General features: G+C 39.6%; 1 protein-coding gene across 1 annotated transcript in view; it reads left to right on the top strand.

Moving 5' to 3' along the window:
- SYNJ2 (synaptojanin 2) overlaps positions 1–21,611 on the top strand; it is a 145,141-nt gene that overhangs the window by 75,517 nt on the left and 48,013 nt on the right. The window contains 3 exon segments of the mRNA XM_020986684.2: positions 13,928–13,989; positions 17,699–17,795; positions 21,075–21,247. Coding sequence (XP_020842343.1) covers positions 13,928–13,989; positions 17,699–17,795; positions 21,075–21,247 — 332 coding nt within the window.

Raw genomic sequence — 21,611 nt, 5'->3', positions numbered from 1 at the left:
CTATCCTAGAATTCAGCCACCTCTGTGTTTCGTTATCTCTCTTCCAGGACCTTCATTGGTTTTTCCATTCCTCAGAATTCAGTTCCTTTTAGTGATCTATTTACTTGCATAATTATAGTTGTTATCTATAGTGTTCTGTCTTGCTTCTACTCATTTGTTCTACACCAATTTACACAAATCTTTCCATATTTCTCTGAATTCCTCATATTTGTTGTTTCTTTCAGTGCAGTAATAATACATAATTTTCATACACCATAAGTTTTTCTACCATTCCCCAATTGTTGGGTATGTATTCTTTGTTTCTGGTTCTTTGCTACTTACTATAATACGATCCATTAAGAGGATTGTTTTTGGTATGTACTGGACCTTTATGTCTGTCTTTAGCTTCCATGTCTGGTAGTGGGATTTCTGGGTCAAAGGATGTGGTACTTTTTTGTCCCTTTTCTTGAATAATTCCAAATTGAAATTCAGAATGGATTCAACCGCTTAGTAGTTTCACTAATCACGCATGAATGTCCTTGTACAGCCCCTCCAACACTATCTCCATTCTTTTTTTCATCATTGTCAACATGCAAGGAGTAAAACTTCAAAGTTGTTTTAAATAATTTGGAACTTGATTTTAGGCAAACGTTTGTAGTTAGCAAATCATCTTTTGAAAACTTTATATCCTTTGATCACTTATTCATTGAATAATAGCTCTTAGTGCTATATTCCCTATATATTTAATATTTATATGTATTTATATATTTAACTCTTACTGTTATATCCCCTATATAGTGTCAATTCCTTATATATTTTGGATATTGGAGTTTTATCAGTTATTTTTTGTGCAAATGTTTTTCCACTTCACCACTTCTCTAATAATTCAGGTGTCTTCACCGATTTTTATTTATGCAAAAGCATTTTAATTTTATGTAGTCAAAAGTGTCTGTCATCTTTTATAGCCTATCCCTTGTTTGATTAAGAATTCTTCCCTGATGGGAAGTCACTATCTTTTTATTTTTAAAAATTCATTCTATCTGTCTTTATAGCAAAATCATTTCCACCCCATCCACCCCCATGTTTAATCCTCCCTTGTGACAAAGAAAAACATCTGATTCAAAAAGCTTGTCTAACAAAGTCATTCTCTCTTGAGAGAATTCATTCCATTTCTAGACAACTCTAATTACTAAGTTCTTCCTTATGTTGAATAAAAATCTACCTATTCTTACATGAAAGCTCTTTACATACTTGAAGACAATTAGTACATTCCACTGCCACCTTTTCTTACCCTTCGGCCCACAAGACTTTTCTTCTCCAAAGTGGATGTTGGTTGTTCAGTAAATAATCATTAATTAAGCACCTGATGTGTGCTAGGCACTATTTGAAGCATAGAAGATACAAAGAAAGGCAAAAAAAATAGTCTTTGCTCTCAAGAAGCTCACAGTCCAATATCCCCAATATTTTTTACCTATTTTTTTTAAAAGCATGGTCTTGAAAATGGACATCACTCTGGCTGTCCTCTTTTGGATTCGTTCTAATTTGTCAATAGCCTTCCTAAAATGTGGCACTCCAATCACAATACTGCAGTGGTTAGGACAGAGAACACTGGGTAGCATGAGTTATGAATGCCTCACAGTGTTGGCATTAGGCAACACCCTGCTCTGGGAATGTGATACAATAGACAATACGAGGCTAGATCTAATATCTCTTTATTCCTTCTCGTTACCGGAACTTGTACATGCTCTGTGTATTGGATCTATAGTAATTCAAAGGACATCCCACCACCCATCCCACTTCATTCCCAGAACCCTCCCAGACCTCAGTGCTTGTGGACATCCCTTGTGTGTTCCCACTGAAGATACAAGGTGTAAGGGAAGAGCCAGTGGAAAGAATTGCTAAAGTTGGAGTCAGTACACATTCAAATCACACCCTTTCTTCTTAATAATCACGTGACCATAACCTGACCATGAGAGACAATCTCTCTAAGTCTCAGCTTCCTCATTTTAATACCCATTAGTACCAACCCTCACAGGGCTGTTGTCAAGTTCAAACGAGATCATGCATTTAAAAGACTTTCCAACCCTTAAAGTGCTACATAAATGTCAGATAACACCATCACTAATCATCATGAGAGGACGATGGTGATCCCTAAGAGCATACCCTACAGGTGATGACTGTACCTTATATATTCCCAGTCTCTTCCCCAGCAATCACGTTTGTAACACTCTTTGTTCATATGCTCTGCTCAGTAAATAATGGTTGGTCTTTGCATTCCACCAGCATTCATACACAAGTCCTGCTCCTAATTCCTGATACCCCTGTCACCTCTACAGAAATGCAGTTTCTCAACTGTTTCCCCAGTAACAAGAACTGCAAAAGGAATCCATATGCCTCTCTCTCTTCTAGTGCCCCAGTGCTTCTGTCTCTTAACATATTTCCGCCTTCATTCCATTAGTCAGTCAATTAGGATTTTTTAAGCACTGAGTATGTGTCAAGCGTTATGCGAGGTGCTGGGGATATGACTTTAAAAATTCAGTCCTTGGCTTCAAGGAGCCTGTGTTCTCATGGTGAACTTTTAATTCCACAAGGCACTGTGTTGGAGACTTCTGTTAATGTTTCTTGAGACCACATCAGTTTGTATGACAGCCATGCCACGTGATTGGTAAGTGAGCTTACAGTTACACTTAGGGGTCAATCAGCAAGCATTTGTTAAGAGCTTACCTTGGAACAGGCCCCGAAGCGCATGGGGACACTTCCCCCCATTTTGTCTTTGTGGAGTTGGATTTCTGAACAAAAGTGTAATACTTAACAGGGACTGGATATATGATTTCATTTGTATCAGAAACTTCTAGTCAGGAAACTCCTTTTACCAATAAAGGTGAGCATGGCAACTTGCTGTCTTGGAGAGTTGTCTGGGGCGTCGAGATGCTAAGTAACTTGCCCAGAGACACACTTGGACCCAGGTCTTCTGATGCCTATCACTTCAGATTTTAATAGGGATAAGCATAATATTTATCCCTATTGGGTTTCACCTTCCTCTGCTAAAATGCCATCCTGTGTCATGGCCTGAAGGTGCCCGTTGGTTCTTGGCAGCCATACCAGTGGAGTATAAGCTCCAGCAGTTGAAAGGGCTTTGAGAACAGGCTCAGTCATCCAAGGACCCTCTTAGCTAAATTCAGGGAGGCTCATTGCTGGAAGATTGGTTGACAGGTGATACATTTTTTTTTTGGTTAGCCATAGCAGCTTATCTTTTATGGTGCAGAAATGTTGTCATCTGCATAAGTAAAGGGAATATACCCATCTCAGATCTTTGAAATAATGAGATCACTAGCCTACGCCTGGGGAGGCTGAGGCTGGTAAGTCTCTTGAGCTCTAGAGTTCTGAATTGCAGTAGGGCTAGAGCTGATTGGGTAGTTAATACAAAGTCAGACACTGATATGATGAGCCTCCAAGATCTAGGGACCACCAGGCTGCCTAAGGAGGGCCAAATTAGCTCAGGTCAGAAATGGAGCATGTCAGAGATCCCATGCCAGTCAGCAATAGGTTTGGGCTTATGAATGGCCACTGCATTTCAGTGGTGAGGATGGAGTGACCCATTCTCCTTTTAAAAAAAAGTGAAATCAGTAAAGATTTCATTGTATCTGATTTAGCTCATCATTCTAATCTGTTGATATCTTTTTGGATCCTGATTCTATAATGTAATTTATTAACTATCTTTCCCATCTTAGTGTCATCAGTTTGTTTGATTAAAAATACCATCTGTCTTCAAATAATTGATAAAAAATGTTAGGCAAATTCTTCTGCATGTCCCTGGAGGCCTCCCTTCAGGTCACTATCAAACCATCCTTGGCCTGGTTAGTTCCAGTGCAGATATGCCCATGTCTCTCCATCTTGGGCATAGGGACATTATACCATGAAAGACCTGTTTGGATCTGCCTCATTGAAATTCAAGTGTATGTGATGCTTGTGGCATTTATCTGACTATACTTTGGTAATGCAATCAAAATAGAAGGGACCACCAGGAAGAACTTACTTGTCAAGATTAAGTTTCTTGGGGGGTTGGTCCTAAAGTGACTAGAACGTAATAGTCATTTAGCTTACTATGTGCCAAGCACCACGCTAAGTGCTGGGGGTACAAAGAAAGGTAAAAGACAATCCCTGCCTTTGGGGAGCTCACTATCTAATGGAGACATCCTGTAAACAGCTATGTATAAATAAGGCACATAGAGGATAAATAGGAAATAGTCTATAAGAGAAGGCACTAGAATTAAGGGAGATCAGAAAAGGCTTTGCTGTAGGTTCGGGTAATAGGAACCCAATGAATAAGTTTTACATTAGAGGTAATGAAAAGTTCTTTTTTTCATATGGTATTTGGCCTTGGAGAAAAGAGAGGAGGAAATGAGTTATCTTCCTTTTCTTGAAGAGGTTATGGAACATGGTTTGCCCGTGCTGTCTGTGGTAGCTATATGGCTTGGTTTTGCTCAACTGTTCTTCCTTGTTATAGTAGGATACTTCCTTGGGGGAGAGGTTCTCGGAGGGAGGAGGTCTATCTGTGATGCAAAAACCAAAGGCATCAGTAAAACTTAAAAGAAAGAAGAAACCCTACCTAGTGCTAATTCCTAAATATGATACATACTCATAGGAAGATGAGGCCTTCTTTGACCAGGGCCACCTGAAATGTAGACCTGAAAGTCAGTTTTAGCTTTTTCATTCTTTAATGGGCAAACCTTTCCCTTCAAATAGGTAATGAGAAACCAAGTGTTGGATCTCTACTTTGGAATTTAGCTCGTAGTCTCTGAGTCTGTGAGGAGACATATCTTGGAGAAACATCCTTAGTCCTGCCATTGTATGTAGGTGCATTTCTATATATATTCTGCCTTAGAAGTTGTACTTTTAAAATATCATTTTAAAACTATGCTTATTCTGTCCTTGTTTAGTAGTCATGAGCTTTTAATAACTGCATCTGAACCATGAAAGCTAGAGGGAAAAGTAACTATGTACATGTTAATGGATTTTTCAGGTTATAAATAGCCTCAGAAGAGTTTTGCTTTCAAAAATCCATCTCTAGCTTGGTTTGGGTTACTTGCTTGTATATTTTATGTTGCTGTTTATAGGCTAGTCAAAGAAATCATTACATTTCTTGTCAGTAGAAACCTATTGGTGACTAAGTATATGTGTCACAAGTTCAAGTGAAAACAGGGCTTGGAGCAAATTAAATATGGATTAAACATGGTGGGTGTGGCTGATTATATCATCATTGCTGCCTCCTTTTGTTGCCTACATTTTATTCCTTCATATTAGCATACATTTTTTTTTATTCCCCTGACTGTATAGCATTAGCCTAGAGCAGCTGTTTTCAAACTTTTTGGTTCCAGGACCCCTTCACATTCTTAAAAATTATTCAGGACCTAGAAGAGCTCTTGTTCACGTGGGTTATATCTACCATATTAGAAATTAAAACATCTTAGTGTTATTATGAAAATAGTTTCAATCACAGATGCCCTGAAAGTGTCTTGATGATCTCCAGGGGTCCCTAGACTGTACTTTGAGAACCACTGGCAGCGGATAGAGCATCTGCCCTGGAGTTAGGAGGACCTGAGTTCAAATCCGGCCTCAGACATATAACCCTCCCTAGCTGTGTGAACCTAGGCAAGTCACTTAACCCTAATTGCCTCACCAAAAAAAAAAAGAGAGAGAGAGAGAGAGAGAGAGAGAACCATTGGGCTGAAGTAATCTGAAATTAAAAAGATTTGGCAAAAGATGTTTCACTTAAAGTGGCAAGCAAGAATAGGAATGACACTTATATACAGTGACATCTTTGTCAAACACAACCTCAAAAGTTGGGGCGTATTTGACCTTAAATGTCTTTCCATATCCCTTTCTCCCAAAGTTACCCGTTTATGATGGCAAAGCAGGGAGGTAGAGTGGAAAGAGCCAAGGAGGTTTAGGAGTACCAAAACAGAAACAAGGCTAGTAAGGGAAAACAATTCAGAAATGGAACTAGAGGTAGTGAAGTGCCATGAGAAAAAAGGAGTGGATATGGAACCAAGGGATCTGAGTTCAAATGCCAGCCTTGCCATTTATTCTCTCTGTGGCTTTGGGCAGTGTGGTAAGAGTGCAAGGGTCGCCAATCTACTGTTGCATGGGCTGTGTTGTATTTATCCAGGTAAAAACCATTCTTAGCTCGAGGGGCTGCACAAAAATGGGCAGTGGGCCAGATTTGGCCCACAGGCGCCTGTTGGCTCACCGCAATAGAGTGGATTGGATTAGAAGACCTGAATTCAAATCCTGCCTCCGAAATTGACTCATCGTGTTACCTTGGGAAGTCATTAAACTTCTCTGTAAAATGAGAGGGGCTAGACTAAATGACCTCTAAAATCTCTTCCTGCTGTAAATTTATGATCCTATGATAAGTCATGCCAACAGTACCCAAAGATCTTTTGCTGTGCCTGGGAGTGTGTTTGTGTGTGTGTGTGTGTGTATAAGATCCACTTTGTGTAGCACACCAATGTGTTTGTTGGGAGCTTTAGAGACTCTGAACATCTTGCTGAAGTAATTTCTTCAGGGCCTGAGAAGTGAGTAATAAGCCAAGTACAAAATTGGCTCAATAGAAAGCAGAGTAGGGGGTGGGAGGGAAGGGAATGGAGAGAAAGAAGGAAACTAAAAAAGAAGCAACAGGCACTATTCCCTGAGATGTGTGCCAGCAGTAACTTGATTCCAGGACGTATGTTGAAACCCCAAGCTTAAGGTCAGATGATATGGAGTGAGGAGACAGCAGGGACCTTAAGGAAAGGTGACTTGGGAGCACGGAGAGTTCATTCTCTGTGTTGAAATGGGGCAGACTGGGACTGGGGCTGGGGCTGGACTCACGGGTGCATAGGAAAAGACAGGCTGTGGGAGTCGGAGAGACGGGACTGACTACCAAAGGAGAGCTGAGTATAGGTGTCAAAACACCTTTTATAAACTAAAATGTGTTACACAAGTCTGAGTTGTCTTTTATTTGGTCGGAGGTCTCGAGGTTTCCTGTTTCCACCTTCCAGAGTTCAGATCTAACCCCTGTGCTTTCTTAGGGTTCCGCCTTCCTTTTGGCCTGATAATGCCTTGACTCCAGTCCCTCGCGCCTCAGGGGCATAGGTGGAAGTAATCCGATGCCATCTGGTTCAGGGATATAGGGGGTCTCTTTCTCCTGCCAGGATTCAAACTTTTCTCAGCTTCCTGGATACTGCAGTGTTCCGTCATTCTGCCTTCCCTAAGCTTTGCCTTGTCCGAGGCATCTGAGAGAGTATTGGTTTCACCTCAGGATTAATGTTTCTGCTGCTTTCTCAGCAGTGAGGCAGTATGGTGGAACAGAAAAACTCTACTGTGGCTGTGGAGTCAGAGAATCTGGGTTCAAATTCTGTCTCTGGTCTTACTATCTCTTTTGCCTTGCGCAAATCACTTAATCTCAGTTTCCTCATCTGTAAAATGAGCCGGTTGGCCTCTGAAGTACCATCCAGCTTTAGATGTATGATCTTCTGATCCTTTGTTTGGGATGCAGGGGAGGAAAATGCATTTAGATCAGGCCACTTTTTTTTTTTGCTTGTTTGTTTGTTTTCTCCCACTTCTGCTCCCTGGTGGTGTTCATCTTTCTCCTTTGAGCCCTGAGTGATAACTTGTGTCTCCGTGGATGGAGACCTTCCTTCCTGAGTTCACTCTTAGGGTGGGGGTGGGGAAAGCGTGTAAAGGCAGACAAACATCATCGCAAGTCTCTCCCCACTCCAGTTCATCTGTTAAATTGATCTTCTTGAGGTGCAGTTCTGACCATGTGTCACCCACTTATTCAAAACAAACTCCAGTGGTCTCCAAGATCAAACGTGAAATTCTTTTTCGGGGTTCAGAGCCCCTCTCAGCCTGGCCCCTTCCTCCCTTTCCAGGCTTGTTACACCTTATTCATCTCCATATTCTCCTTGATCCAGTGATGCTGGCTTCTGCTGTTCCTCATGCATAACATTCCATCTCCTGACTCCAGGCATTTTTATTGACAGTCCCCCATTCTTGGAACTCTTTCCCTTCTCCTCGCCACCTCTTAGCTACCCTGGCTTCCTTCAAATCTCAGCTCATCTTACCTTCTGAAAGGAGGCTTTTTTGTTCCTTAATGGTGCCTTCCCTTTGAAGTTATCTCCGATTTACCCTGTGTGTGCTTGGTACATGGCTGTTCACATGGTCTATCATCATTAGACTGGGCTGCTTGTTTGTTTCCCTTTCTTTGTATCCCTGACACTTAGCATAGCATCTGGCACTTAATAAATACTTGTTTATTTGTTTGTTTGTGTGTTTAGCAGCTTCCCACAATATTTGGTACAGTGCTTGGCACTGTATGTGATTGAAATAACAGGACTCCAGACACAGTTGTTGCCTGCAGATTGGATGAAGATAATGAGAAGTTTACATCTATGGTGCTCATTACTGAGAGTTTAAAAGATGTCATGATTCAGGTTCAGGAAAAAAGAAATCTAACAGTGAAATTCACAGTTCTAGATCTATCTCTATATATGTATGTGTGTGTGTGTATGTGTGTGTGTGTGTACACACACACACACATATATGTGAGTGTGTGTAGTGTATATATAGTGAAAGCAATCTATTTGTCTCTATGTGTAATTTTACACACATACACACACACACACGCACATAGACAGAGAGACAGAGAGAGAAAGCTTGTCATATATACATATTTTTTAAACAGGAACAATTTAATTATTTGACTTTGACATGCAGAATCTATAAGAAACTTCTACAGACTTCTAAGAGCAACCAATATCCAGAATTGCAAAAATAAAAAGGCATATTTTACCAAAAAAAAGTAAATTTTAAATGTGAAATATTCAACATCATTATTGATCAGAATATCACTGAACACCCATTTTGGGCCTCTTCCCAAATCCTTCCTTGTTGTTGATTTTTTTCTACCTTTGTCAAATACTTAAGATTTTTCTTGAATGAAAAAAGAGGTATTTGTTTCATAAAGTAAAAATGTATGACCTGTCATATTAATACTTAGACACCCATCCTAGTCGTTGAAACCCTGATTCGTTTTTAAAGACTTGTTTCTTACCATGCCCCCATGAGAAAGACTCTTAAAAATGTTAAACAACCTAAGCCTCCATCCTAGGAGAGAACTAGAGATCTGACAGACCAACGTGAAACTACAGTTCTTTTCTTTGAATCTCTGTGAATGATCTCTTGTAGTGTCCCTCGAAGGTGGGGGAAAGGGGAAAGGAAGGAGTGAGAATGCTTTGGCCCAAGGTACTGATAGGATTTCTTACTCTAAGCTCTAGAGACATGAAGCAACTCTTGGATTGCGTAATGGAATAGGATTTCTCTTTTCTACGTTAACCATAAAAGACTTTGAAATTAAAGACTTGAATTTGGGGATAACTATTAATTCATTTCCTCAGCCAGGTATTGTTGGTATTCAGAAAACAAAAACATGATAGTTATAGGCAATTAGATAATTTTGGCCTTGCCTTCTTCAAGTTCTCACCTTTGGCCCAGAAATATTTCTGTTCACAGCCCAGTTACCATAGCCACCATCTGTCTTTGTACTCAGTGGCATTCTGGGAATGGTGACTTATGGCACCTTTATGAACAGGGAACATGTAGAACTTCCCTTAATAATTTCTAAATCTATTGATCTGAAAATAATTTTCTAGCTTGCTTTTTCCAAAAACATGGAGGAGACAGCTCTATTATGTGGTGTGGTTTTTTTTTCGGTAAGGATTCCTTTAGGCAAAGTCAGGAATAAAAGAGTATCATTTCTGTTCCATCTCTGTTCACAAAAAGGCTTAAAATCCTTAATGTCCTCCTTGACTTCTTCCTTTCCTTCACTCTCCTCATCCAGTTTGTTACTAAGACTTATAAAATCCCATCTCTACAATATCTTTTGAAATCAATTATTTTTGAGGGAACTGGGGTTAAGTGACTCCCCCAGGGTCACACAGATGGTAAGTTTCTGAGGCTGTATTTGAACTCAAGTCCTCCTGACTCTAAGGTCAGTGCTTTATTCACTGTTGTCATTATTGTATAAATTGTTCTGGTTTTGCTCACTTCAGTCTGTATCAGTTCACACAAGTCTTCTCAGGCTTGTCTGAAATGACCCCCTTTAGATTGTAAGGTCCTTGAGGGCAGGGACTGGTTTTTTTTTGCCTCATTTTATATCCCCAGTGCTTAGCATGATCACTGGCATCTAATAAATACTTAATAAATGTTTGTTGATTGATTTATTATTTCCTGTGGCATAATAGTATTCCATCACATTCATATACCATAATTTTGTTTAGCCGTTTCCTGATTGATAGGCACACAATTTTTTCTTTCATCTGTCCCTTCTGCTTGTTTCTTGCTGCCATCACTGCCAAGTGCCTTTCTCCTGGACTATTGCAGTAAAAATGGTCTTCCCTACCTCTAATCTCTCCTTCCTCCCATTTATGCTTAAGCTTTCAGATTACTTCTTCTAAAGTGCTACCTTGATCATATCACCCCCTTCTGTTCAAAACCTTTAGTTCTTAGCCACAAAAGATTAAATAATGTTTAAATAACTTAGCCTGTCACTGAAACCCTCCATGATTTGGTCCCCTAATCTGCCTTTCCAGTCTTCCTGATGGTCTGTTAGGACTGTTCTTTGCTCTAGACAAACCCAATTACTTTCTGGTCCTCTTCCCCTCTCTCTCCCCCTCCCCCAAACCACTGCCTTGAGTTTTCCTTATTCCATTCTTTTGCTTATGCTGTCCCCTCTACTTGGGGTCTCCCTTGAATCGCCACTCTTCTACCCACACCAGAGGTAATCTTTCTCCCCTCTAGATTTTCTTTTTTTTTTTTTAAATTTTATTAATTTATTTTGATTTATCAACAATCACTTCCATATGCTTTTGAGTTTAAAATTTTTCTCCCCCTTCCTCCCCACCACCCTCCCTCCCCAAGACGGTGCACAATCTCATATGGGCTATACATTTACATTCCTATTAAACATATCTTCACATTAGTGAAGTTGTAAGTAAAAATTAAAACCAATAGGAGGAACCATCAGAAAGAGAAACAAAACTCAACAGAAGAGAAAAAAATGATAGTGATTCAATTCTAGTTCTTTCTTTGGATGTGGATAGCATTTTCCATCACAAGGCCTCTGGGGATGTCTTAGATCCTTGTATTGCTGAGAAGGGTTAAGTTTATCAATATTAGTCATCGCACAACATGGCTGTTATTGTGTACAAAGTTCTCTTGGTTCTGCTCACTTCACTCAGCATCAGACCATACAAGTCTTTCCAGGTTTTTCTGAAGTCAGCCTGTTCATCATTTCTTATAGCACAATAGTATTCCATTACATTCATATACCACAACTTGCTCAGCCATTCCCCAATTGATGGGCATCCTCTCAATTTCCAATTCTTTGCCACCACAAAAAGAGCTGCTATGAATATTTTTGTACATGTGGGTCCTTTTCCCATTTGTCTGATCTCTTTGGGATATAGCCCTAGAAGTGCTATTGCTGGATCAAAGGGTATGCACATTTTTATAGCCCTTTGGGCATAGTTCCAAATTGTTCTCCAAAATGGTTGGATCATTTCACAACTCCACCAACAATGCATTAGTGTTCCAATTTTCCCACATCTTCTCCAACATTTATCATTTTCCTGTTTTGTCATGTTGGCCAATCTGATAGGTGTGATGTGGTACCTCAGAGTTGTTTTGATTTGCATTTCTCTAATCAATAATGATTTAGAGCATTTTTTCATATGACTATAGATGGCTTTAATTTCTTCATCTGAGAACTGTCTGTTCATATCCTTTGACCATTTATCAATTGGGGAATGGCTTGTGTTCTTATAAATTTGTTTTAATTCTCTATATATTTTAGAAATGAGGCCTTTATCAGAGAGACTGGTTGTAAAAATTCTTTCCCAATTTTCTACCTTCCTTCTAATCTTAGTTGCATTGGCTTTGTTTGTGCAAAAACTTTTCAATTTAATGTAATCAAAATTATCCATTTTGCTTTTCATAATGTTCTCTATCTCCTGTTTGGTCATGAATTCTTCTGTTCTCCATAGATCTGATAGGTAAACTATTCCTTGTTCTCCCAGTTTACTTATGGTGTCAGCCTTTATATCTAAGTCATGAACCCATTTTGACTTTATTTTGGTATATGGTGTGAGATTTGGGTCTATGCCTAGTTTCTGCCATACTCTTTTCCAGTTTTCCCAGCAGTTTTTTTCAAAGAGTGGGTTCTTATCCCAGAAGCTGGGGTCTTTGGGTTTATCAAATAATAGATTACTATAGTCATTGACTACTGTGTCTTGCATATTTAACCTATTCCACTGATCCACCTCTATTTCTTAGCCAGTACCAAGCAGTTTTGATGATTGCTGCTTTATAATACAATTTAAGATCTGGAATTGCTAGGCCACCTTCCCCTGCATTTCTTTTCATTAGTTCCTTTGATATTCTGGACCTTTTGTTTTCCAAATGAATCTTGTTATTATTTTTTCTAACTCTATAAAATAATTTTTGGTAGTTTGATTGGTATGGCACTGAATAAGTAAATTAGCTTAGGTAGGATTGTCATTTTTATTATATTAGCTCGCCTACCCATGAGCAACTGATGTTTTTCCAATTATTTAGATCTGATTTTATTTGTGTGAAAAGTGTTTTGTAATTGTGTTCATAGAGTTCCTGGGTTTGTTTCGGGAGGTAGACTCCTAAATATTTTATAATGTCTACAGTAAGTTTAAATGGAATTTCTCTTTCTATGTCTTGCCATTGGGCTTTGTTGGTAATGTATAGAAATGCCGATGATTTATGTGGGTTTATTTTATAGCCTGCAACTTTGCTAAAGTTGTTTATTATTTCAAGTAGTTTTTTACTTGATTCTCTAGGATTCTCTAAGTATATCATCATGTCATCTGCAAAGAGTGATAGCTTTGTTTCTTCTTTGCCTGTTCCCCTCTGGATTTTCATAGTATTTTTTCAAGCAGTCAGTCAGTCAGGTCATTTAGTGAACACTCTCTCTGTGCCAGCACCAGGGATACAAAGAAAAATAAAAAGAGGCTCTCCCTCAAGGAATTAACATCCTTATTGAACCTTTACATTCTATTGTAATAGAATATTTATTATTCTATTTATTATATTGTATTATATATAATAAATATTTTATTATATTTTTATTATAGTTATCGATGCATTTCTGCGTTATAAACTTTTATAAATTCCTTCATGGTAAGGAATAGCTTTGCGTCCTCCACAGCACCCAACTCTATGCCTTTCATACTGTGGGTGCTCAGTAATTGGTTGAACACATTATGCTAATTAGAATTTCCAGGGAAGTTTGGCCATCCTTATTAGAACAAAAATGGGCAACTAACCTGCATAAGCAATTTCTCTTCCTTAAGCAGGATTTCTTAGCTTGATTTCAAGTGAATACCTTGACCACAGTTTCTCCTTATCTAATAATGGGTTGGAAATTCCCACATTTGGAGACCTGGCTTTAAGATTATTGTCTAGGCATTTTTGTTCTGCCCTAAGGAAGAGATAATACAGTTGGAAATTATAAATTTTGCAAATGCAGCTTTTCTCATTTCATTTACATCATACATCTCATGTAAGTGGGCTCTTTGTGTGTGATGATAAAGCTACAGCAAATGGGACATCAGGACTTGAGTTTCAAGCACCTTTGACACTTAGGGTACTATGTATACAGAATGAGTCAAATATTCTCCACGACCTCCACTCCTCTTGCCCTACCAGGGACATCTAGGGGAGCTGCTAAATTCATCTTTGGCAGATGGACATGAGGAGAAGTGCTGTGGTCTCCCAGACTTGAATTTTATGGGATATTTAATTGAAACACCCAGAAGCAAGGCTTACAAAGGAATTATTGTCTTTGGGACTCATATTTGCTTTTTTTCTCCACTAGGTTGGCTCTCATCATCTGAAACTTAACCGAGGTCTAGAAGCAAATGCCCCTGCTTTTGACAGGTAGGACTTTTTTTTTTTAATCGCGTTATCTTTTAGCAAAATCAGCAAAATCCTTTTCATTCAGAAAGACAGTGACTCAGTGAACACAGCACTGGACTATGTGCCTTGAATCAGGATTTATCACTGAGTCAGAGGGACACTTTGAGTAGTTCGTTATTTTGTGACTCAGTTTTCATTTTTTTTCAAAATGACTGTTTTATTTGCCAAAGGATTGCCCAGACCAGAGATGATAATGATAAAGTAATACTTTGCAAATATTAGTATGTGCTTTCTAATGGGTAAAGTCTCACCCATATGGGCTAATTAAAGAAAAAGACAATCTAAATTATAGGAATTATGTCTTAAGGAAATGGAGTTTTATAGTTAGCTGGGGAAATAGCTAACAAAAAACACACATTTAGAGCCTCCTCTGTCTAAGACATTGTGGCAGGTACTGAGTATCTCAAGAGAAAGAGGCCTATTTCACAAAGCCTGCTTAAGGATCAGCATTTTATATTTTCGTTACCTTTTTGTGACCTTTAAAATTCTCTAGTTCGTGGTACTGCTCTGATAAATGTGTGTGGGGTCTTCAGCAAGAATGAACAGTCTTTCTTCTGCCCCAGACATTCATGGGTATACGTGTTAATGGTAATCAAACCTCCCTCATTCATGGCTTTATTTATTTATTTGTTAGCAGTTGCTATTGAAAGTGTAGCTCATATGAAGAGTTTTCTAAATGTCCTATTTTCCCTTTAGGGTATGAAATGTGAGATTGTCATTTTCTTTATGCAATCAGTTTTATAGCACTATTCATTTAAATCCTTGCTATATTGAGGTGTTCCTCATTTTGAATTAACATTTTTTAAGTGGAGGAATGAGGAATTTGCCTTAATTAATCCCATTGGTAACAAATCAGTGCCAATTTCATGTAAACTGTTAAACAAAAGCCCTACAATTTTTTGAAGAGAGCTAAGCAAATATCAGCATTCTCACAGGGAAGCTTGGATTTTTAATAAGAGACATTTCATCCTATCAGCATTGCACTTGGAGTTATGAAGACCTGGGTAGGCTCAAATCCTCACTGCAGACACTTGTTACCTTTATGACTTTAGGAAAGTCTCATAACCTCCCTGGATCTCAGTTTCCTTATCAGTAAAATGAGGAGGTTTGACCCAGTACCCTCCATGGTCCCTTCCAACTCTAAATCTGTGATATTCTCAAATTTCTGGAGGAGTTGTGTTGTTCCTTATGCCATCATCTTTCATTTGGAATGTTACAGACCTTACTAAGCATATTGTTACAAGATGTCCCCAGATTTACTCTTTGCTGTGGCGTGACCAGGATCTGTTAATTTTTCAGTCTTTTGATGTTTTTAGAGCTGAGAACAGAATTTTTAAAAATCTGTGCTGATTTAGAGAGTGTTTTTTTTTTAATCTCTTTTGAAGTTCACATGACCAAACTCTTGGTTTTTTTGTGTGTGTTCCATGTATGTTGATATTTGATTCATGCCAAACATATTAAGGCTATGAGAATAGGCCTACGCTGCCCAAAAAAAATTTAAAAGTTGTGGGGGCTGGGGAATGTTTTGCTAAGGCAAGGCCATCAGTGTTACTGAACTCTGTTGAGTTTTGGTGTTTTTTTTTGGTGGAAAGGGAAAGGTTGTTACTAGGGTTTGGTATGAGTTAAGAAGGGGCTAAACCTGGTTACATTCACATAGTTAACCTTTATTCTGTTTAGCTCATTTTATTCCTTTAATTGCAATTCCTCAGTTGGAAGGCAGCAAGCATTGCCTAATAGAAAGAATAATACATTAGGAGTCAGTGTCTATGCCTTCGGGTTCCTAGTCTGTACCTTATTAGCTGTATGACCATAGGCAAATCCCTTAATCTCTCAGAGCCTGGGTTTTTCCATCTGTAAAATGAGGATAAGATCATCTGCCTTGGCTGCTACAAATGGTTGCCATGAAGATCAGAAGAGGTGTTTGTATGTGGAAATGCTTTGAAAGTCATTGCCTCAATGTCTTTTAGGTCTGGATACTAGAATATGTATTTAGCTATTGATCATGGTAATTATGCCCTAGTGCATAGAATAGAAATATGACTGATAAGCATTTCCTAAAATCTCCAGGTCCACTAAACAACTTTATGTAATCAAGGTACACACACAGTGCTGTCCCTCATCCTCCCAAAGAAAAAAATCTGAACACCAGTGCTGTTTGCAAGGGAGGAAGGAAGGAAGGAAAGAAAGAAAGGAATAAGGGAGGAAAGAAAGGAGGAAGGGAAGAAGGCATGAAGGAAAGGAAGAAGGAAGGAAAGAAGAAAGGGAGGAAGGTCTGTTTAACTATGACTTGCTTTGCAGTCATTTGTATTCTTTGAAGTGCTCTAGAATAAAGGAAGCATTTATTTTTTTTCCTATTGGTATAAAAACGTTCCTGACAATGTTATTAAAATTTCAGTTGTTATTTTTTTTTATAAAAGAAAGCCAATAGTAAAGGACAAAGGACATATTTGTGTTTAATACCTTAGTAGCTGATTGTTTTCACTGTCTGGTTGAAAGTTTCACTGGTACCTTTTTTGGGCTAAATTCAGTACTTTTCTAGATTATAGGGATAGGGTCCTAAACTGATGAATTCATTGAAATAGGGAACTCCTATTTGTATAAGGAACTCCCAGGTAAGGAGATTGCCTCAAGCAATGTAGCTTGTCCTTCTCCAGAGCACCGAAAGGAGAGCTTAGGTCCTGGTCCTGGGATTGTACAGGTAGGATGGATCAGAGGCAGAATTTGAATTCAACTCTGTCTGGCTTCAAGATCAGCTCTCTATCCACTTTATCAGGGCTTCTTCACCTCTTTCGTGTCATGGATCTCTTAAGCAGTCTGCTGAAGCCTGTGGACCCCTTCTCAAAATAATGGTTTTTGGCAACATTCATCATAAAAGGAAGTGCAAAATTTTAGTTAGATGTTAGTGAAAATAGAGCTGTAATTTTTTTTTTCTAATTTAAATTCACTGACTCTCAAAAATCTATCCATGGGCTCTGTGGACCCTGGGTTAAAAACCCATTCTATAGTCCATGCTGCCTCTCTTCCTTGGAGATGATGAACCTAAAGCATAATCAGACTCATTAAACTTATGGATTATAGTCTTTTTTTCTCTCTCCATTTTCTAAATTGAGAAGAATGCATACATCAGGCAGGATAAGTGATGGGACTTCAATTTGAAAAGATTTCAATGCTGATCTAATTTTGTGTTCATAACACCAGTAATGGGGGATGGAATATGAGCTTGGCATTTATGGCATTTATGTCATTACTAGTCATTAAGAGTCAAGGCAACTACTTCTACTTCACTTGCAAAAGATTAGTAAATTAGTAGTACCAATTTAAAAAAAAAGCACCACCTCACTAATATCAAGTCTAATCACCCACCAATTACTGCCGTGTGGTGATTTAGTTAAGGTAGTATTTTTAAAAAATTAGATTTAGTACACTTTTTTACAAATATGGCATACATGTTCTAGAGTGAAATGGAACCCCAGTAACACTGAGGGTTGCTTTGAGGAGCTTGTTTGCCCTCATTGGACCCTCTCTTCCCATCTTGAGCCTTGGGGGATGTCCTCTGTCCGGGAGCATTCTTGCTCTGCAACCACAGGAAAGCAGTGCCCCACCAGGGCAGTCAGTCTCGTTTCATTGGTGAAATGGCATCATCATGCTGCTGCTGCTGCTGCTCTTACAGGCATATGATGCTTCTGAAAGAGCAGTATGGAAAACAAGTGATCGTTAACCTGTTGGGAAGCAGAGGAGGAGAGGAGGTGCTGAACAGAGCCTTCAAGGTAAAACTTTTGTTTAGCTGCTGGCTTCTCAAGGCTTCCCCTTCTGCTCCTCCAAACTTTGGGGCTCGAGTGGGTGGGTGGACCAGGGAAAGGGATTTGGCAGACAGCCCTCCAGTTGATGGCGGGAACAATACTTCCAGCAAGGTAGATGGTTTTATCCCTTGGATTTTACCTCTCTCCCATGAGCCTGGAAAGAGGTAACTCTTATCTAACTATCCATTTATCAAGCATTTATTAAGCTGCCAAGACTGCCATGCAAAGATGGGCTAAACTAAGAATGCAGAGACAAAAATGAAACCATCCCTAACTCGGGGTGGGAATGATTTTGTTTTGTGAGTTTTTCCACAATGTGTATTTTTCTAGAATACCATAAATGGCTCTGTAATCTCAAACTTTCATTTTTTTTTCCAGAGGCTTGGTAAAACCTGAGCTGATTTTATGTTTCTGTAGATGGGACCCAAAGCTGCTTGTAATATACATTGCTATGTATTCCCTTAATAGTTCTCTCTCCAGTCAACTAGTGTATTTAAACTAAATTTTCTGAACTGATATCACAAGAGAGCCTTTCCCTATCTCCAGTTTCACCCTGAGCCAGGTCACCCAGCTAGAGGTGACAGTGTCCTTCCCACTGCTTTCTCACAGAGTCATTTTCCAAAATAAAAATCCCGAGACAGAGTGGGGAGGGGGAAGAAGATGTCACTCTGCACATTGGCCTCTCTTCCAGTGTGTTGGGGAATGCCTAACTGTTCTCTCCTTCTGTTAGGTGGCTTATGTCCTGCCTTCAACAGTGTGGCTGCTTTCCTTCTTTCATCTCCTGGGCCAGTCCAGGATAGTCCCCTCACTTGACAGTTACTAAGTGTGTATTTGTGTATTTGAGATAGTCCATCTTGGCTTGGCTCAGCAATAAAGTTAAATGACTTACTTGCCTATTGCTTTCTGCAGCTCTAAAACCTTCACACTTATCCCGTGCCTAACAAACATCTTTTTGTCACTAGTCCCTTGACTAGTGGTACTTCTCTCGTATAAAGCTATCTTGGGTTGCTCACGCTTCATTTTCAGGACAGACAATAGGAGGCAGCCTTGGATAAGCCACATTATGTGACCATGACAGATGAGTTCCCTCCTCCTAACCCCCTGCTTTCTATTGGCATAAGATGAAGATCAAGACCTTTTGGCTCTTATATCCTCACGGGGCTGTTGTGGTCCTTGGAGGAAAAGGAATGCTTAAAGATTGTTAGTTACTCTCTGACCGTCTATTACTGCCTTACAACCTTCCCATCCAGTTATAGGATCATGGGATTTAAAAGTTGGAAGGGACTCTTATGTTCGTCTAGTTCCACCACCTCATTTTACAGGTGAAGAAACCTAGGCCCTTACAGGTAGCAAGAAGCCAGATCCTTTGACTTCAATATGCTCTTTTCAGTCCACCACACAGCTTCCTCTTCTGTTACTTGTAGATATTTCTTCCCTAGAGAAGAAAAATCCAGAGCTTATTTTAAACCAAAGACAAATCGCTGTTGACCCGAGCAGAAAGCTTTTCACAGTGAAAAGATAGACAATAAATCTCTATTAGGGAGCAGAAGAAAGATAGAGCTCTAAGGAAACCACAGGCATCATAACATCTGGGGAGCAGGAGCAGACTCCAGGCTGAATGCTCGCCCTGGTTTGTTTGCAAACTCCACGCCTGAGGGCTGGCTGTGTTATTAGCACTAGCCTGGGAGTGGGGTAACTCAAGTTCAAGTTTACTAGCTGTATGACCGAGGCAAATTCCTTAATCTGTTTGAGCCTCAGTTTCTTCACCTGTAAAATGAAGGGGGTGGATTAAGTGATTTCTAAGATCTCCTCCAGCTCCAATGTTCTGTGAATTCTATGGCGAAAAGACTTTCTGGTAGCCAATTGTCTTTGGCCAGACCTGCTTTTCCTGTCTGGTTTGTTGCTAATGGTTTTTTTTTCTCTTCCTTTTTTTTTTTATTGGCAACACTACTTTTATAGAAAAAGGAAAAAAACAGCCCATCTCTTTTTTTTTTCCTCCCACATGGAAAGTGGTGGTATTTTTGACCCATGGCATTTATCAGCTGGTATAAGTATTCCTTAGATCCAAGGATGTCCAGACACCAGTCCTTTTCAGATATCAACCCTCCTTTTAGTAAACGTTGAGTGAGAGAGAGGTAGAAATGTTGTAGAGGCCTACTATTGGACAGTGAAGGTGCTGACGCAATGCTGCACCAAGAACACTGGTCTAGGGGTCAGGAGGACCTGGGTTCTTGTCTCCACTTTGCTAATAATTAGGTGTGGCTGCCTTAGCTCAGGCAGTTTGCCTCTCTTCAACTTCATTTTCTTCATCTGTAAAATGAAGGATTGAATCAGTGATTCTCCAAGGTGCCTTTCAGCTCTGACTTTCTATAATTCCTTGACTAGCCATATGCTAAATATCAGCCTGTCATGGAGACATACAAGGTCTAGAGGAAGGCCCCAGTGGCCTAGGGATCATACATGAGCTTCTTGTCATCCTGGATCTGTGGCTACCTAGCACAGCCTATCCATTTGCTATGAGTCAGTGTGTCTGGAGTCAGGAGCTGGGCTAGGGAAGGGAGATGGTGTATGAGGAACGTTAGGGCTCGTGGTCCTTGACTAGGACCTGAGCCTTTGTTATCACCACCTGTACTGCTGTCCCCCCTGTCCAACCTCTTCCTGTTGGACCACCTTCCTGGGTTGTCATTGTGTGACCACCTCCCGGAGATACCCAGAGAGTAACTAGGACTTGCAGCTCCACAATGTACAGAGACGCTTGTCACACTTCCTCCTTAAGTCAAGATGTGAATGGTTCCCAAGGAAACAGCTGTTATGAATAGAGCTGCAACTCATCTTTACTTGGTGGACCTGCAGCCCTTGTGCTATTTGAAGACTAGAGCAATAGCTCCCTTTCTCGCTTACTTTATGTATTGCCGTAGAGATGTGGGGGAGAACATGATGTTCATTACTGCCCATGGGCTGCAGATGGTGGCCGAGGGAGGGGTGAGTGTCGCATCTGGCTTTGCCTCTTTCTTGCTTTAAATGATCCCTTTGCCCTCTTTCAGGAAGTGTGCTTTTCCTGTGCTGTTGTCTTTTTCTTTGATATTTTCCTTCTGTACTTCTCAAGATCTGGACTGATAAACTACTTTATCTGTGGTGAGCTTTAAGCCCAGCCTAATCTAACCAATGAAAACCCTGAGTAAATGGAAATACGCAGTCATCTCTCTTTTTTTCTTTTCCCCTCTCCCCTCCACTTCCCTTCCTCAGAAGTTGCTTTGGGCCTCTTTCCATGTTGGAGACACACCTATGATAAATTTTGACTTCCATCAATTTGCCAAAGGAGGGAAGATAGAAAAATTAGAGAATCTGCTGAGGCCCCAGCTAAAGTTGCACTGGGATGAATTTGATGTTTTCACCAAGGGCGAGAATGTGAGTCCACGGTAAGTGTTCCGATGTTTGCTTCGTTTTTATAGGTTGGGGAGTAGATTTATAGCTAGAGATTATTGACATCCTGTTTACCTTGTAGCAAGGCCCTTTTGGTTTTCTGGGCCATTTGCTTTCAAAATGGTTTCCTTCTCCATACCAATTGTATTGCCTAGAATTTGGTATGGGAACACAAGCGCATTTTGGGTTCCAGTTTTCTCTTTTAGCTTCTGCATGACTTAAAAAAAAAAGACATAGTATATGTGAAAATGCATATTTGTATATGTACATATGCAGTATGCAAAATATATTATGTTTATAAGCATATAAGATACATATAATATATAAAATACATATCTTTTTTAAAATTATGACTTTTGA

Source organism: Phascolarctos cinereus, unplaced genomic scaffold, assembly GCF_003287225.1.
Source record: "Phascolarctos cinereus isolate Bilbo 61053 unplaced genomic scaffold, phaCin_HiC Scaffold_5;HRSCAF=322, whole genome shotgun sequence".
NCBI lineage: Eukaryota > Metazoa > Chordata > Mammalia > Diprotodontia > Phascolarctidae > Phascolarctos > Phascolarctos cinereus.
This window is presented reverse-complemented; position numbering and strand designations above follow the sequence as displayed.